General features: G+C 42.9%; 1 protein-coding gene across 2 annotated transcripts in view; it reads right to left on the minus strand.

The window, feature by feature from the left end:
* Nucleotides 1-19,624, minus strand: part of MED13L (mediator complex subunit 13L) — a 462,169-nt gene that overhangs the window by 232,349 nt on the left and 210,196 nt on the right. For both annotated transcript variants that reach the window (XM_084649484.1, XM_084649483.1), the window contains exon 3: nt 17,091-17,175. In XM_084649484.1, coding sequence (XP_084505610.1) covers nt 17,091-17,175 — 85 coding nt within the window. The remainder of the gene's footprint in view (nt 1-17,090; nt 17,176-19,624) is intronic.

The following is a 19,624-nucleotide window of genomic DNA, read 5'->3' on the forward strand; positions in this document are numbered from 1 at the left end:
CAGATCATCACAGGTAGGGAGGTGAGAGGCTGTGCGTGCCTCCCTGGAGAGACGTTAGGGGTGTGGGTCTGGGCCCATGCCTCTGTGTGAACAAGAGAGACACATACACACACACAGACACACTGTCCCTCTGGCTCGCTGTTGCTGCATCCTGGGCTTAGAGGCGTGGGGCTGTGTGAAGCAGCCTCTACTATCCCTGAGGCAGAGCAGAAACGTAACAACTAAGGGCATGTCTTTACTAGCAATGTTAAAGCGCTGCCGCGGCAGCACTTTAACGTGGCTGTGTAGTTGCAGCACCAGTGCTGGGAGAGTGCCCAGTGCTATAAAAAAACCCACCCCCATGAGGGGAGTAGCTACCAGCACTGTCTACACTGCCATGTTACAGCACTGAAACTTGCAGCGCTCAGGGGGTGTTTTTTCACATCCCGGAGTAAGAAAGTTGCAGCGCTGTAAATCGGCAGTGTAGACCAGGCCTAAGAAGGCAGGCTGCTAATGTTCCCACTGTTATTTAATTCTTCCCATTCTTAATCAATTAAGGCTCCTTTACCTTGCCAGAGTGGCGTAAAGGAGCCTTGTTGTAAATCACAGACCTTCCTAGCTGAGGATTCGGTAACTATGTGCTTTCTTGCTTTTTTTCCTGTGCCAGAGAAGCACAATGGGGTTAGATTACAGCTCAGAGTCTATTTTACTTATCCACTTAAAAAAAAATGAAGGACAATGATTAGCAAGACTGTATGACTTTCATGTGTGAAAGTCTGAGCAATTTAAAGCGACATTCTACTTTACAGAACACCAAACACCAAAATAAAAGTAATGTAGTTTAAATAAAAATCCAGGATTGTAACTGGAATGCAGGGTACTGGTTACCAAGTATTTGTAACTTAACTTTCATGTCTTTAGGAAATGCTGAACAGTTATGGATTTTTTTTCTGTACAGTAGTTTAAATAAATTACCAAAATAAATGAAACTGAAAATAAATTACCAAAATAAATGAAATGATTATATTGCTTTATTTTGACAAATTAAATACACAGAAATTTGCAATTTTTGGCACAGAATTTTGCATTATTTTTTTTTTTGGTGCAGAATTCCCCCAAAAGTAACATACTGTTCCTCCAGTGCATCTAACATGGGCTCATGCAATACTACCATATGAGAATACACTCTGCACAGCCTCCATGGCACAAAGGAACAACCAAGGCAAACAAAGAATAGCAGAAAATCTAAAATAAGTGTCTGAGCAAATAGTTAGCAACTCTAGGCTGCATAATACATAAGCAAAAGGAGGCAGCTGAAGCACAGACAATTAATTTAGAATAGCTGCGTGATCCATAAGCCAAAAGTGTATCTTTAGGGTTCTACTTGGAGAACATACTGACAGCAGTTCCTTCCTTCTCTTTTAAACCAAAGAGACTGCAGCTCAAGCACTGTGACATGGGGAGATGGGCTGCTTCACAAATAGGCAGATATCAGGTCGATATCAACACCTTAAATTTAAAAGGCAACTAATCAAGCACAGACCGCAAAGCATTTCTGTCATGCTTATGGCAAAAACTGTACACTTAAGCCAGGGTTTATGCTAGAGAAGTTTTGCTGGTATAGCTATGCATGTACATCCCCATTTCACCCAAATGAACTACTGCTGTTGAAGGCTTTCTAGTGTGTGGAAGAGATTGGGACATGGATGAGAATTAGCTCGATGGAGCTCAATCCATACAAAATGGAGGTGATGCTGGTACAATGGGGCGGGCAAAGAGAAGATATGATGAGGATTATATGCCTCCTCCTGTGTTCGAGGATATGTGTCCACCATTTATTATACAGATTTGCAGTTTGGACATACTGTTAATGGGACTGAAGATCTGATCCCTAGAATCCAAAGGATTCTATACAGGGTCAAAACTTGGACAATACCCCCATAATTCCCATAAAAAATTAGACCTTTTCCTTTTATACAATCAGAATTTTTTTTATTTCATTCTCCTAACAGAAAATTTACAGATTTATTTCCATTGGGTTCCCGCCCCCCAGGAAATAATTGTGGTCCAAGCAACGAGACTTCATATGCCAAAATTCAGACTGAGAGAGACAAGGTAGATGAGACGATATCTTCTATTAGACCACCGTCTACTGGTGCTGAAGAAGAGCTCTGTGTAGCTCAAAAGTTTGTACCTTCCATCAGTAGACAGTGGTCCAATAGAAGATATGACCTTACCTACCTTGTCTCTCTCATATGCTGGGACCAACATGGCTACAACAACACTGCAAACAAAATTCAGATTGGAGAGATTATTTTTCAAAGAGTTGAAATATAAAAGTATAGAAACAATGTCTGGTCTGACAGTCCTTTAGTAAAGCAGCACTAGATGGTCATTTTGAGGAGGAGCCCTTACATCAGGGGAGGGCAAACTTTTTGGCCCGAGGGCCACATCTGCGTGGAAAAATTGCATGCAGGGCCATGAATGTAGGGTTGGGGCAGGAGGTTGGGGTGCAGTAGGGAGTGTGGGGTGAGGGAGGGGGTGTGGTGTGCAGTAAGGGGCTCAGGGCAGAGGGTTGGGGTGCAGGGAGGGGTGTGGAGTGCAGGAGGGGGCTCAGAGCAGGGAGTTGGGGTGCAGAAGAGGTTCAGGTTGTGGACTCCAGCTCGGCGCTGCTTACCTGGAGCAGCTCTGGGGTGGCAGTGGTGCTCAGTGGGGCTAAGGCAGGCTCCCTGACTGCCCTGCCCCAATGCCACTCCCGGAAGCAGCCAGCACCACGTCCCTGAGGCCCCTAGGGGAGTGGGGGGACAGAGGGCTCCGCGCGCTGCCCTCCTCTGCAGGTTCCTCCCCCGAAGCTCCCACTGGCCACAATTCCCCGAAGCTCCCATTGGCCGTAGTTTGCCCACCCCGCCTTACATCCTACCACGTGAAAGACCCATAGATTAAAGACTCCCGAAGTAAAAATTGACAATAAATCATCCTAGCATTGAAAGAGCAGTTATAAAGTACAGTAACTCCTTGCATAACGTTGTAGTTATGTTCTTGAAAAATGCAACTTTAAGCAAAACGATGTTAAGCTAATCCAATTTCCCCATAAGAACTAATGTAAATAGGAGAGGTTAGGTTCCAGGGAAATTTTTTTCACCAGCCAAAAGTACATATACTCACACACAGTATAAGTTTTAAACAATTTAATAGTGGTACACAGCGCTTGGTTGAGGTGGTGAAGTCAGAGGGTGGGATATTTCCCAGGGAATGCCTTACTGCTAAATGATGAACTAGCAATTAGCTGAGCCCTCAAGGGTTAACACATTGTTGTTAATATAGCCTCAGACTCTACAAGGCAGCACAAGTGGAGGGAAGGGAGACAGCATGGCAGACAGACACACACCATGTGTGAGAGAGAGAGCTGCGCATTGCCCCTTTAAGTACGATGACTGCGCTCTAAGTACACTGCCTTTTTAAATAGATCAGCAAGTTGAGACAGCAGCTCCTGACAGCAAGCTCCATCTACCCTGAGCCCTGTCATGTCCCCCCCTGCTCTATGGAGATGGGGTAAGCAGGGTGCAGGAGCAGGGGGGGGCCCTGATATTAGCCATCCTCTTCCTACCCCCTTGCACAGCAAGCAGGAGACTCCGGAGAGCAGCTCGAAGGCAGAGGGCAGGAGTAGCACATGGCAGTGGGGGGAAGGACTGCTGAACTGCAGGCAATTGATAGCCTGCTGGGCGGCTGCCGCACAGGGAACTTAGGGAAGTGGGGAACAGTTAGGGGGGCTGCCGGTCCACCCTGGTTGTAAGCCCCCACCAGCTAGCTCCAACAGGCTGCTCTTCCTGAAAGCAGTGGACAAAGCAGGTGACTACCAAAAGACGTTATAAGGGAGCATTGTGCAACTTTAAACAAGCATGTTCTCTAATTCAGTGGTCTCCAAACTTTTTGGCTCGTGCACCCCCAGGATGAAGAGCGGAAGATCTGTCGCACACGTGGCACCGCCGCCGGAGGAATACCAGAAGACCTGCCGTAGATGCGCCGCCAACGGAAGAAGAATGGAAGACTCACCGCAGGCGGGCCGCTGGAGGGGAACACCAGCCATGGACGTGCAGAGCTGCCGCCGAAGAAAAAAAACGGCGGTGCTCTTGCTGCCGCGCACCCCCTGGGATCATCTCACGCACCCCCTGGGGTGCACGCACCCCAGTTTGGAGACCACTGCGGGATCAGCAACATAACAATGAAACAACGTTAAATGGGACAACTTTAAGTGAGGAGTTACTGTATCAATAAACTGTATTTTAAGGTCTTCTGAGGGGGAAAAAAGTCTCAAGAGGAGTCATTACAGTTTCAGTTGAAGAAAATGATTTCACTGATTCTGTCAATTAATTCAAAAGAAGTTACACTTTTTAAATCAATTTCTCATACATTAACTTATACTAACAAGTTACAGACTATGTAAAAATATCAGTAGGAGTCAGATTTAAAACTTAGAGAATCCAATTTAGCTTCTTAGTTAACTCATGAAGTTGTGCTAGATATTGCAAGTTGCCTTAAAACAGTGCAGGATCCTACACATTATCATATTAGCTGTTATCCACAGACAAAACAGAACTAGTGGGAGGTAAAATGAAAAGTTTTACATTTGAATTTTCTAGCTCTTGTCTGAACAGAATCCAGTTCTATGTGTAAAATTATTATAAGCAGAATGATGAAATACAAAATGCCAATTGAAAAAATTCTTAGTTCAGTTCTATTTATATATCTTGTCAATCAACGGACTCTGAACTGGCTAACTAGCACTAGTAATTGTATAGTAACTGGAGGGCTGAATGCATGCATGCCAACACTACCTCAAGAGCATATGACAATGAAATTAGTATTAGATCTACTACACGGAAGAAAAAAATAACTAAATGAGAGATAAGAACATTTTCTCGCAAGTCACTCCCTGGAAGAAATTTAAATATTCTGCACGACCACATGCTGCAAAATTACTATAACATCAATCAATACGGGAAACAAAATGGAATGATTTTATTCTGTATTAAATTAACTTTTTGTGTTGAAAATTCTGAAGTGTCTGCAGTAAAATTATTTTTGATAAATCACTGCAGCGACTTATTCTGCATGCACCAGCAAATACAGCCTATTAGAAATAGATTGGAAATAGATTGATATGTCTCCCATGCTTTTGTTACACAGAGAAACACCTCAAGGTGGTAAATGAGGTTCCCTTTCAATTAAACAGATCTTTGTGAATTTTTAAAACAGAAGTACAAATAGTAATTGTTTTTTTCCAAGTTTGTTGACAAAGACTAAGAAAAAGCTCCACAAAGTAAAATACCATCTTACTTGTGAGACTATTCTGGATGTTATGCCACAACACAATTAACATTTCTGAATTAATAAAATCAAATATAACTAACATGCACAGAAAAATAATAGCATGATAGAAAGTTGCTGGGAACAATACTAATACAAATAACACTAATACAAAAGAGACTATACTGTATCTGAGTTACGGTCGTATATATAACATTACTCCTGGGGAAACTCTGCACCACTTTGCGTGCACAGAATTCATGTCCCCCACAGATTTCTTTGCTTCCCTGCAGAAAAATGACTTTCAGGCAGGAAAGCAAAGGGAAGCTGCAAAAGCAGTCATGCACCACTCCCTAGCTGCGCAGGTTGTTTCAGGAACCCCGAGCAGCCAGCAGAGAGGTAAATCAGCGCAGGGCTGGGGACACCCCAGCCAGTGGCTCCTACCCTGAGCTGGACCAGCTGCTAATCCTGGCTGGGCTGGAGGCAGAAGAGGGCGGGACTTCCTCTTCCCCTGCAAGGAGTGGCTGGGGCTGTGTCAGACCCACCCCAGGAAACCTCCCAAAGCTGCAGAAAGCTCAGCATCCTCCCCTGCTTCCTGCCCCCATAGCTCCTGAGCTGCGGGGGAGGGGTCACTGTACGGAGAGCTGCTCTCCCATCCGCCCAACCCCCGTGCATCCCAAAATTATAGAATATCAGGGTTAGAAGGGACCTCAGGAGGTCATCTAGTCCAACCCCTGCTCAAAGCAGGACCAATCCCCAACTAAATCATCCCAGTCTGGGCTTTGTCAAGCCTGATCTTAAAAACTTCTAAGGAAGGAGATTCCACCACCTTCCTAGGTAACACATTCCAGTGTTTCACCACCCTCCAAGTGAAAAAGTTTTTCCTAATATCCAAACTAAACCTCCCCCACTGCAACTTGAGACCATTACTCCTTGGCCTGTCATCTTCTACCACTAAGAACAGTCTAGAGCCATCCTCTTTGGAACCCCCTTTCAGGTAGTTGAAAGCAGCTATCAAATCCCCCCTCATTCTTCTCTTCCGAAGACTAAACATCCCCAGTTCCCTCAGCCTCTCCTCGTAACTCATGTGTTCCAGTCCCCTAATCATTTTTGTTGCCCCCCGCTGGACATTTTCCAATTTTTCCACATCCTTCTTGTAGTGTGGGGCCCAAAACCGGACACAGTACTCCAGATGAGGCCTCACCAATGTCGAATAGAGGGGAACAATCCTGTCCCTCAATCTGCTGGCAATTCCCCTACGTATACATCCCAAAATGCCATTGGCCTTCTTGGAAACAAGAGCACACTGTTGACTCATATCCAGCTTCTCGTCCACTGTAACCCCTAGGTCCTTTTCTGCAGAACTGCTGCCAAGCCATTCGGTCCCTAGTCTGTAGCGGTGCATGGGATTCTTCCGTCCTAAGTGCAGGACTCTGCACTTGTCCTTGTTGAACCTCATCAGATTTCTTTTGGCCCAATCCTCCAATTTGTCTAGGGCCCTCTGTATCCTATCCCTACCCTCCAGCATATCTACCTCTCCTCCCAGTTTAGTGTCATCTGCAAACTTGCTGAGGGTGCAATCCACACCGTCCTCCAGATCATTTACGAAGATATTGAACAAAACCGGCCCCAGGACCCACCCTTGGGGCACTTCACTTGATACCGGCTGCCAACTAGACATGGAGCCATTGATCATTACCCGTTGAGCCCAACAATCTAGCCAGCTTTGTAGCCACCTTATAGTCCATTCATCCAGCCCATACTTCTTTAACTTACTGACAAGAATACTATGGGAGACCGTGTCAAAAGCTTTGCTAAAGTCAAGGAACAACATGTCCACCGCTTTCCCCTCATCCACAGAACCAGTTATCTTGTCATAGAAGGCAATTAGATTAGTCAAGCATGACTTTCCTTTGGTGAATCCATGCTGACTGTTCCTGATCACTTTCCTCTCGTGTAAGTGCTTCAGAATTGCTTCCTTGAGGACCTGCTCCATGATTTTTCCAGGGACTGAGGTGAGGCTGACTGGCCTGTAGTTCCCAGGATCCTCCTTCTTCCCTTTTTTAAAGATGGGCACTACATTAGCCTTTTTCCAGTCATCCGGGACTTCCCCCGATCGCCAGGAGTTTTCAAAGATAATGGCCAATGGCTCTGCAATCACATCCGCCAACTCCTTTAGCACTCTCGGATGCAGAGCATCCGGCCCCATGGACTTGTGCATGTCCAGCTTTTCTAAACAGTCCCGAACCACTTCTTTCTCCAGAGAGCTGGTCACCTCCTCCCCATGCTGTGCTGCCCAGTGCAGTAGTCTGGGAGCTGACCTTGTTCGTGAAGACAGAGGGAAAAAAGCATTGAGTACATTAGCTTTTTCCACATCCTCTGTCACTAGGTTGCCTCCCTCACTCACTAAGGGGCCCACAGTTTCCTTGACTTTCTTCTTGTTGCTAACATACCTGAAGAAACCCTTCTTGTTACTCTTAACATCTCTTGCTAGCTGCAACTCCAGGTGTGATTTGACCTTCTTGATATCACGCCTGCATGCCCGAGCAATATTTTTATACTCTTCCCTGGTCATTTGTCCAATCTTCTACTTCTTGTAAGCTTCTTTTTTCTGTTTAAGATCAGCAAGGATTTCAAAAAGGAAGCTTACAAGTGGACCTCCCATACCCAGACACCCCCACCAAGCCACACCCCATACACCCAGAACCCCCCTAGCCCTCTATACCTGATCCCAACCTCATTGAACCTCAACCCTTGCACTGGAGTCCCCTGCCTCCGGACCCCCCACTCCTGCACCCAGACCACCCCCGACTGAGCTTCCTGCACTCAAACCCCCACCCTGACAAGCCCCACCCCACTGCACCACCTTGAGTCCCCACATCCAGCCCCCCATGCCACTGACCCCCCCAATTAGTTGCACCCAGATCTCTACCCCACCAAGAACCACTCCCCCAGAATCCAGACTCCCCCCTGCCGAGCCCCCCACACCCAGACTGCTCTGCTGAGCCCCAACCACTTTCACCTGGAAGCCCCTGCAGAGTCCCATTGCCCCTGGACCTGGAACCCACCCCCAATAAGCCTCTGTGCATTCAGAGCTCCCCACACCTAGACCTCCCACTGATCTGCCTGCACTCAGATTGTTCCACACAGAATCCTCTCACCCCGACTTGGATCCCTGCACACTGAGCCCCTCCTGGATCTTACCTGGTTGAGCCTGCCTGCCCCACACCTAGTGTGTCTGGTGCAGTGGGGCAGGCCCAGGCCTTGTGCTGTGTCAGCATCGGGTGCAGTCTCATCACTGAGTCCATATCCCCGGGGTAGAGGATGGGGAGGCTGCATGGTGAACTCCTACCTTCATGCAGCCAGTGGCCTGTGCTCCCCACTGCCATGCTAAAGCCTCTGCATTAATTTATTGACAAATAAAACTACTCCTGAGGGCATTCTGCACCAAAAAATTAAAAATTCTGCACCCTATAATTTTAAAATTCTGAATTTTATTTTTATTTGTCAATGAATGAATGAATGCAGCTTCCCTTTGCTTCCCTGTCCGAAAGTGATTTTTCTTTAGGGAAGCAAAGAAATCTGTGGGGGACATGAATTCTGTGCACACGCAGCGATGCAGGATTCCCCCAGGAGTTAAAAACTTTCAGAATTTTGCAGAATTTTAAAATATTTTGTGCAGAATTTTTAGACACAGAATGCCTTCAGGAGTAATAACATGCCTCACACAAAACTGAGTGAGTGAAAAGTTAAGGTACCTAATACCACCTACCTTCTACTGTTCCACTCAGAAACACATCTCTCACTACTAGAACCCTTACCATACAATACAAACAACACAACACAAAATGAATTCATGCCAGCAGGGGTGACAACCTTCCAGCAACTCCTTTCTCCAAACTACCTAATACCATAAACAGAGCAGACATCCCTTCCTACCATCTGCACAACTCTAGAAAATAAAATATCTCATTCTTCCTTTTTATAGATTCATAGATTCATAGATATTTAGGTCAGAAGGGACCATTATGATCATCTAGTCTGACCTCCTGCACAATGCAGGCCACAGAATTTCACCCACCACTCCTAAAAAAGACCTCACACCTATATCTGTGCTATTGAAGTCCTCAAATTGTAGTTTGAAGACCTCAAGGAGCAGAGAATCCTCCAGCAAGTGACCCGTGCCCCATGCTACAGAGGAAGGCGAAAAACCTCCAGGGCCTTCCAATCTGCCCTGGAGGAAAATTCCTTCCCGACCCCAAATATGGCGATCAGCTAAACCCTGAGCATATGGGCAAGATTCATCAGCCAGATACTACAGAAAATTCTTTCCCAGGTAACTTGGATCTTACCCCATCTAAAAACCCATCACAGGCCATTGGGCCTATTTACCATGAATATTTAATTACCAAAACCATGTTATCCCATCATACCATCTCCTCCATAAACTTATCGAGTTTAATCTTAAAGCAAGATAGATCTTTTGCCCCCACTACTTCCCTCGGAAGGCTATTCCAAAACTTCACTCCTCTGATGGTTAGAAACCTTCGTCTAATTTCTAATCTAAATTTCCTAGTGGCCAGTTTATATCCATTTGTTCTTGTGTCCACATTGGTATTGAGTTTAAATAATTCCTCTCCCTCTCTGGTATTTATCCCTCTGATATATTTATAGAGAGCAATCATATCTCCCCTCAACCTTCTTTTAGTTAGGCTAAACAAGCCAAGCTCCCTGAGTCTCCTTTCATAAGACAAGTTTTCCATTCCTCGGATCATCCTAGTAGCCCTTCTCTGTACCTGTTCCAGTTTGAATTCATCCTTCTTAAACATGGGAGACCAGAACTGCACACAGTATTCCAGGTGAGGTCTCACCAGTGCCTTATATAACGGTACTAAAACCTCCTTATCCCTACTGGAAATACCTCTCCTGATGCATCCCAAGACGACATTAGCTTTTTTCACAGCCATATCACATTGGCAGCTCATAGTCAACCTATGATCAACCAATACTCCAAGGTCCTTTTCCTCCTCCGTTACTTCTAGTTGATGCGTCCCTAGCTTATAACTAAAATTCTTGTTATTAATCCCTAAATGCATGACCTTACACTTCTCACTATTAAATTTCATCCTATTCCTATTACTCCAGTTTACAAGGTCATCCAGATCCTCCTGTAGGGTATCCCTGTCCTTCTCTAAATTAGCAATACCTCCCAGCTTTGTATCATCTGCAAACTTTATTAGCACACTCCCACTTTTTGTGCCCAGGTCAGTAATAAAAAGATTAAATAAGATTGGTCCCAAAACTGATCCTTGAGGAACTCCACTGGTAACCTCCCTCCAACTTGACAGTTCACCTTTCAGTAGGACCCGTTGTAGTCTCTTTTTACTGTATTAGGCCCCAGTTCTGGATGGAGTGCACATTACTGGGAGCAAGTGACAACAGGCAGTATTTCACTGTTCTCCTAAAGTGTTAAAAAGTAGAATTGGTTGAAGTTTTGTAAAAATGAAACTTTTTGCAGTGCTTTAAGAAAATGATTTTTTTTCATGTTTTCCATTAGCTAATCACTATGCATATGTATTCAGTTATGATGCATGAAGTTACTAAATTAAGCAAGAATCTCTGACACAACAACGGTTCCTATCACAAAGAAAAGTATCTGCTTCTGAATCAGATGAGTATTTTTATGAAGACCTTCATATTCATTAAACCTGATGCACTTGGTTGCAGCTCCTCTTCTTTGTGAAACTATTCAGCTGGCTCAAGAGCTCCACTCCAGAATAAGCTGAACAGTTCGACAAACACCTGGATCTTCTAGACTGGTGGTCACTGCTTTTCATGAAGACCAGGTACACCTAAGCTGAATGGCTCACAAAGAATAAGATCCTGGACATAGTAGCTCTTATTTTGAAGAGTTTCACAGAGCTTCTGGTCTTCAATGAACCAAAAGCTGCTACATCACAGAGCAGTGGTTCTCAAAGCCGGTCCGCCTCTTGTTCAGGGAAAGCCCCTGGCGGGCCAGACCACTGTGTTTACCTGCCGTGTCCGCAGATTCGGCCGATCGCGGCTCCCACTGGCTGCGGTTCACCACTCCAGGCCAATGGGGGCTGCGGGAAGCAGCGCGGGCCAAGGGATATGCTGGCCGCCCTTCCCGCAGCCCCCACTGGCCTGGAGCAGCAAACAGCAGCCAGTGGGAGCTGCGATTGGCCGAGCCTGCGGACACAGCAGGTAAAAAAACTGGTTTGGCCCGCCAGGGGCTTTCCCTGAACACGTGACAGACCGGCTTTGAGAACCACTGTCATAGAGAACTCAGTCATCATGAATTTAATTCTCCAGTAGCTAACCATAGCATATCAAGATTAATTTATGACTAAGAACACACTTTCCTTTTTATTTGACAAAATAATTACATAATGTCAGGCAGCCCAAATCCTTATTATACGTACAATTTTTATTTTCTACTGTTTATCGTTTTTTAACCTAAAGGGGCATGAAAACTTATGAAACTCAGAAAGTGCACCTTATTGGGAGACAATTTTTAATTGATTAGAACCTGGAAACTAATTAACTCTTTTTAGAAAAAAAACTTCTCACACAATTAAATCTTTACTCAGAAGATTATATGATGAAAAATTAGGAAAGATACACTGTGTTTTTAATATAAAATAAAGAGGCTGAATTTCAAAAACAGAACACAACCTTAACTCTGGAATCACAATAGCTCTGCTATCATGTATTATCTGAAGGTGTCTCTCTTGCATAAAGATTTGTATATAAACAACAAATAAAGCAAGTTTCTTTGTGCAATCTAGTCTTGCTTCAGTCATGTTACTTTCTCAGATACTCGAACATGGTTACCATTATTGGGTGTTTCACCCATTGCCTTCGCAAGTATGTTTCTATATACACAGCACCAATTTGCTTGGTGGAACTGGCATAAGTGAACTTTAAGTAAATTATCTGTCAATTTACCAGAAGGGAAAAAAAAATCTTCTAATTTTTACAGTGCCTGCAAAATCTACTGCAACTCTGCATCTCAACTCAAAGACCCAAATTAAAGAGGAACAGCAAGTGAAAAAGGAAGAGAGATAAAGTCCAAGAGGAAGTCCAGAGATACTAAAGTCCAAGATGATCAATTAAAAACAGACAGCCTAGAGAGCAAAAGATTCAATTTTTTTTAAAAAAGGCAGAGAGAAATTAAATCTGTCCCCAACAAGCTGTTAAAGATCCACAGAGGTGCATCAGTGAACAGCTACTAACATTTTTAATGTATGAATTTTAATAAATGGAACAGAACAAATTAATCACCTAGCCTGGCACGTAGAAAAGAGAGTTTTTGGGAAGATTGGGATAAGAGGGAAAGGCAGAAAGTAAAGCCTTCCCTACATTAGGGAATTTTTACAAATAGTTCCTGCTGTTGCTAACAACAGGTCAGCCACATCTGTGTTAGTACCATTAGGAGCCCAAGTGTGGACAGCTCTCTTGCTCTGGCAACTATTTTCAGCAGTGTGTCAATTAAACTTGCTCAGAGCAAGTCTAATTAACATACTGACAAAAACAGCTGAGAGTGCAGGAGAACTGCCTGCATTAGGATTCCACACTGCCAACAGCTGTGCAACTGAACTGATGTAGACATTTTTGTCAAACTTCTCTAGTATAGAAAAGACTTAAGATGGTAGCTATAACACTATCATGTAACTTATTAAAGAGACATTGTCAAATTAAAAGTCAAGCTTCCAGTATTGCCAACTTCAAAATATCAAAAATCATGAGTCGGACACCCCCATGAGATTGGCCCAAAAATGACTTTCTTAAAAAAAGATTATATTCTGTTTTTCAGGTCAGTCCCTTGATTTTTGAACAGCCCATCCCCAGGGTGTGTGCATGTGACTATTAGTGTTGCCCACTCTCCCACATACCCGATAAGGTGATTTTTGGGCCCTGCTGCAGGAGCTCTCATCCCCACATCTGCCTGGCTCCTGCCCAGCAATTACGCCTTTTCTCCAGCCCCCCATCAGTTCTGTCCCTGATCAACCCTCCTCAATTCAGCCCCCACTCAGTTCAGCCCCATCAATTCAACCCCCACACTGCATCGACCCCCACTGCCCTCAGTTCACCCTCCCAGTACTTACCCCATCTGTTCAGAATCCACCATCAATATAGTCCCCCTATCCCATCAGCGCTCACCCTCCTCACTTCAGCCTCTTTGTAGTCCCCAGCCTCACCTCTGCTGAGGGGTTCTTCACCCTCTCCTACTTCCCAAGCTGGCAGGGGAGCAACCGCCCAGGACTGACAGCTGGAACCAGGGCCGGATTTACACCTTATGCCCTCCTAGGCACAGCATCTTCAGCGTCCCCCTCCCCCACCAACAGCTGACCTTCACGTTGCACACAGTATGAGAGAGGTAAGGCACCCCTAGAATGCTGATGCCCCTAGCATTATGCCTACTGTGCCTCACTGGAAATCCAGCCCTGGCTGGAACTCTGGCCACGCCTGGGCCAGCTGACAGGATTTCTAAATAAAATTAAGCCTCACTTTTAGAGCTCTCAAATTTCAGATTTTTTCCCCCCAAGTTGATTCAATTGGTTATTTGAGGGTTGGCTCTCCCCTTTTTCATATCTCAGATGAAGTTTCTCTACCCTATTGGGGAGTAACCATGCTGTCTCTTTCCCCCACTTGTTAGTTTGATAGCTTTATTTATCTGACATGTAAATGAATTCTCATTGTCTTTTTAAGTACTTTGGAATCAACTGCCTGGTGGAGAAACCACATTCCTTTGTTTAGGATGGGGTAACTCCTGTTGGACTAGAAACACATTTGTGCCAGGGCTGAAAAAAATAATCCTACATTTGAGAATTCAAAGGCACGATCATGAATGAGGCCTAAATTTACTCAGAAATCGTGACTCTTGTGATCAATTCGTGAGAGTTGGCATTCCAACTGAAAATATTTTACCTATAAACGTTACAAGTAACACCTAAAATTGTAATTTTAGTGTAACTGAATGAGATCGGGGAAAAAAAGCTCTCCTCCTCCCTGAGCCCCAAATATGCTGATACAAATTTCTGTAAACTGAAAAGTATACTCCATTTCTCTGTTTTTCCTGCATAGTGAGTTTCCTTTGTTCTTTGCAAGAGTCCTTCACATGATAACACAGAACAGAAAAAAAAATATTTTAAAAATAGGAGCCTGTAGTTGTAAAGCCACAAAAAATGGCAGATGGAGAAGTCAATAAAGTATTTAAAACCCCATAACTGTTTTTCAAGTTGATTAGATTTCCTTCAAAAAAATTTCAGCTATAGTAATCCTAGGTATTACTTACAATGATAGATTAAAAAAAATATCAGGCAAATGTGTATTTTCTTTTTCAAATTCAAACCACACCTTTAATTTTGGACTGCTATCACGTCTCTGTAACACAGGACCTAATTTATGGGAAAGTCTCAGATACTAATCTGAGGGTATGTCTAACCTAGAAATGCTGCAGCTGCGCCACTATAGGGCTGTAGTGTAGGCATTACACCCGCCAAGATTTGCCTGTTGACGTAGCACTCTCTACACTAGGGCTCTAGCAAGGTCAACCTAACTTTCAAGTGTAATCCAGCCTTAAGTGTACCCAAGCAGTAGAGCTTTATTTTAGTGGCTTTATAACAGAAGCAAATCACTAACATTACACGGGGAAAAATTGTTTCGGCCCTTATCCTGCAAACACTTACACACAGGCTAAACTTTTCTTCCACATGAAGTTAAGCAAGTGCATAAATATTTGCAGGACTGAGATCTAACACAGGCATTTTTAGACTAATAAGTAGCCACAGGCAGTTTTAAAGTGACAACAGGTCAAACTGTGGCCAAAATTTAGGTTTTATATTAAAAAGACAGGTGGGAGAGATTTCCCCTTTTAATTCCAATAGAACAGGTTGTTGTTTTTTAAAAGGAAATAAATATTCTCCTGTAGTGTTAACAATTCAAATATAGAAATGCTGGGCAAGAGCATGAGAAATTGACTAGAAACTGGTTAGAAATAGAAATGAAACTAATTTGTCTATTTTCATTGTCCAGGTATAGAGAAGTAAAAAAAAAGAAGTAAGGTACATCTTAAGAAGTAAACAAATAGCACAAACAATTAAAAGTTAATTGGGTTTTTTATTGTTTTAAATGCCGTGTATTATTATATCACAAGTAATGAAATCAGTCCTTTCAATTTAGCGGAGGACCATGGAAATTTAGTAGTTTGTATGCCAGTCCACAAATCAAGGAAAGATTGATCTGTACTGTTCTAGAGAAATGAAAGCAGCAGCAATGAGATGGGGAAGAAAAGCAAAGACGAAGTGTTTGTTTGAACTTCTAAATATTGCTAGCTACAATAATGGACCATGTTTGTATTGCTACTGCTGGCACAAAATGATTCCTTCCCCCCCTGCCCCAAGCATGGCTTCTTTTACATATACTACAGCTGTGTAAGGAGGTTCCTGTGAAACCGAAATAAAGCTGAAAGTGATGTGAGGATAAACTTGAATAAAGTCAAGTACTTTACTGTTTGGATTCATGAGGTTTTTTTGCATGTCTTTTAATGACTTGGGGAGCCATTTATGGGGCCAAAGTAATGTAATATCAGGTCATCTCTTGGTATTTCCATTATCTAGGTACTAAAATACCACAAGACGACCAGATCTGGAATTTTTCAGACCCTTAAAGATCTTTCTGAATCATTTTAAAGCACATAAAAGATAACCAAAAGTAAAAATAACTCAAAATACCAACACAAATACTACACACACCCTGCACATAACTCTCTCATATATCACGTTTCTACAGCTAAACCTGAAGAACAGCTCTGTGTAAGCTTAAAAGCTCATCTCCCTCACCAACAGAAGTTGGTCTAATAAAAGTTATTACCTCACCCATCCTCTCTCTCTACAGCTAAATTGTTTTGTTGTGTTTTGATGTGGCTTATCTGCTGTGAAATATACTGGGTCAGATTTAAAGAGCTGGATTTTGACAGAAATACAATATAACATACAAATACTTAGGCTTGATTTACACCTAAAACTAGGTCAACCTAGGTCATCAGTCAGGGCTGTGAAAAATTCACACCCCTGAGATACGTAGTTAAGCCAACATAAGCCCCAGGATAGACTCCACTAGGCCAACGGAAGACCTAGATACCGTGTCTTGGGTGGGGCAGATTTACTACAACATCAGAAACACCCTTTCCATCACTGTACCAATGTCTACACTGCAGCAGTGCAGCTATGCTACTGTAGCGCTTGTAGTGTAGCCACGCCCTTAGTTCTTGCTTTCTTAATGTTGAAAGATTTAGACGTTCCAGGTTTCTACAGTATTAGGTAAATCCTGCCCCACACAGGTGTGGAGGTTCCCAGATGCATCAGAGCTGGCCTGGTTCCACTGTGAAGAGGGCAGATTTTCAAAAATGCAGGTTCACAGGGGTTCTCTGTTTCACACTTGGTCTCTCTTTAAGGAAGAGCAGGAGACAGGACAAGTAATTCCACCAGCCATTCCCACCTTTTTCTCCTCTCAAAGTTGTACAGGCAGTAGGATCAAATAGCAAAGACTGAAGTAGTGGTCAGACAGTGGATCCACTGTCATTCTTAACCCCAAACTGAGGATGCTTGCCCATGCACAGTTCCCTAGTGCTCAGCTCAGTTCTCAAGACAGGTTTGGCCCCCAAAAGAGATGTTTTAGGATAAGGATTTTTGCAAATTTTTCTAAATGGTTCCTTAACATCCTTAGTGTAGCTTTATGTAGCTGAATGAAACACCTGAATGGAAAACACTTTCTCTTACCTTTCCAGCAGGTTGTGGATTGCTTTGAAGAGCAATGTCCTACACTCATAGGAAAGCCCATTCTCCCACAGTCCTTCCTCCACCACTGTAAAAATATGCAAAATGTCAGAATGTTATCCATGTTGGGGGAGGTTTAGACTATTCAAACAAACATTTTACTCCAGCAATCAGAATTTTTAAAGAGTAGTTCATTTCTTGAAACTATATGCATTACCATATACATTAATAAACATAGCTTAGGTTCAATCTTTATAGCTTTGTAGATACTGACAGAAAATAAAAAGTTAGGGAAAATGTATTAACCAAATATTTATAAACAATATATAACTAATATTACAGCATGAATCTTTATTTCTCTTTGGCATCGTTGTTTCATACCTTCTTCAAACATGTCCAGACAGAGAGAGTGTCCCTGGAACAAATGGCTATGGAGTATGCATCTTAGCAGTTACAATTATGTCAGTAAACTCAGGTTAATTACCAATCAATTTACTTAAATTATCAAAAAAATTGTCTTATTCTACAATTCACCCCTGCTTTACTTGCTTCAATACTTTGTGCTATAGCACCGACACTACTAAGTACACAATCAAATGATAAAACATAACTAGACTGTCACACTGCAGTCACAAAATGAAGACACTGATGCCATCACCCATACATAAGGCACAGTAGGAAACAGGTCTCTCTATTCTGTTTTCTGTCCTAGCAAGGTAATCAAGCAATGTTGAAGATTTTGTGTGTCTCCTACAGGTCTTTGGCAGCTTAAAAGATTTTCAGTTCCCCTTTAATGGAGTTGATACATTCTCACGTGGATTTGTTTTCCCACATTCTTCTCTTTAGAAATGAAATATTACCAGACATCTTGCTTTTAATTCCAAAAATTAAACTGAAATTATAGAGATTAAATAATGCATCTGTACATTATAGAAATTTCCCCATCAGCTAGATATGTTTTGTAGCATTAAGATGCAGAAGCTTTGCAGCTGCAGGCTTATTTGTATATCTGTGCCCAAATGGTTTACCCTTGTAAAAAAAAATACAAAGGATTTTAATATATAACTGCCATTTGTGTAAAATCTAATTTTCATTCTTTGAAAGTGACTAAAAGGTCACCAATGAGTAATAACTGCCTGCTTGAGAATAAGCACTGGCTAATTTGCTTTAAACTCTACCATTGTTCTAAGCCCTATTTAACAGCAATATACTCTGCAGACCTGTTTTGATGTACAGGCAGATTTAAAACCCACAGCTGATTAATAAATTAACGCTTTTATATTTCTGAGAAATGTACTTTTTAGATCCTTGTGGTTGTGGACACTGTGGTTTAGGACACCAAGATTGTCAGTGAAGCTCTCAGGGCAGACAGAGAAGCCTTAAAGTCCTTTGTGATGGCGTCCACAATGTTCCTGTCTGGACAGTATTTTGGGAAGAAATCATCCTCAACAGGAATTGCATGTCCTTTGCCAGGATGCCACGATTGCATCAACCTTAGGAAGGTAGAATCTCTGAATTGTCACACTCCGTGAATTCAGAGCTGCCAAACGAGACCTCCTTCAACAGGAGTTTCTCAGTTTTCTATTAAGAGTCACATGAAGTAAAAGTGTAGAAGAATGGTTGTTTTGAAAGGGAGATATCTACACCTCCATTTGATTTGCTCTTTCACTCACTGGCTGGATCTTGATAGTAAATACCACATACCTCCCCCTAAAATTTCAAAACACATCAAGGAAAAAACCTCTCCAGCGTCTCCAGATCAGGGTTAAAAAATTCCAAAGTCCAGGGCCCCCATTCTTCGGGAACAGAAGCTCAAAGAAAATGAGGATCTGTTTGTTTGTTTTTTCCCTCCCTCCCTCCTTTTCTTTGAGCCCTTTTTGACTATTTTTCTTTTCTTTTGAGTTTTAGACACAGGTTTCTCATTTTAGTTAGAGCTCCCTTTTAGGTTTTGGAGAGGAAGCATCTTATAGAGCCATCTACTCCTTATCCTCTGACATGCAATAGGGAAAGAAATGTAATAGGGAAAAATACATTCCTGTAAGAACGAGCATCCTCTTATGGGGAAGAGGAGCTAGAAAATATGACAAACGCCTTTCCATATGGCTATTACCTACTTTAAATGGAGTTCTTCAAGATGTGGGTGGGTGGACAGATATTCCACTTCTGGGACGCATGCACCTCATATGCTCAAGGTCATAATCTTTTGGCCAGCAGTGTCTGTTGGGACCGCACATGCTCCCTGAATGTCCTCGTGCTCCCAAAGCAAGGGCATATAAGGCAGACTGACTCAGCCACCACTCAGATCCTTCTCAACCGCAGAATCCCAAAGTTATAGGACTCTGGAGAAAAGGAGAAGGAGGGTGCACTATGGAATCACAGATATGGACAACACATCTTGAAGAACTCTCCTTTCTTCTTCGAATGCTTGTCCAATATATATTTCACTCTTGGTGTATCACAAGATCCAATCTGAGGAGATGGGAACTCAGAGCATAAGTAAACTTAGAAGTCTGAACATTCATATATACCTTATATGT

Source organism: Lepidochelys olivacea (assembly GCF_965140295.1).
Source record: "Lepidochelys olivacea isolate rLepOli2 genome assembly, chromosome: 15".
Taxonomy (NCBI): domain Eukaryota; kingdom Metazoa; phylum Chordata; order Testudines; family Cheloniidae; genus Lepidochelys; species Lepidochelys olivacea.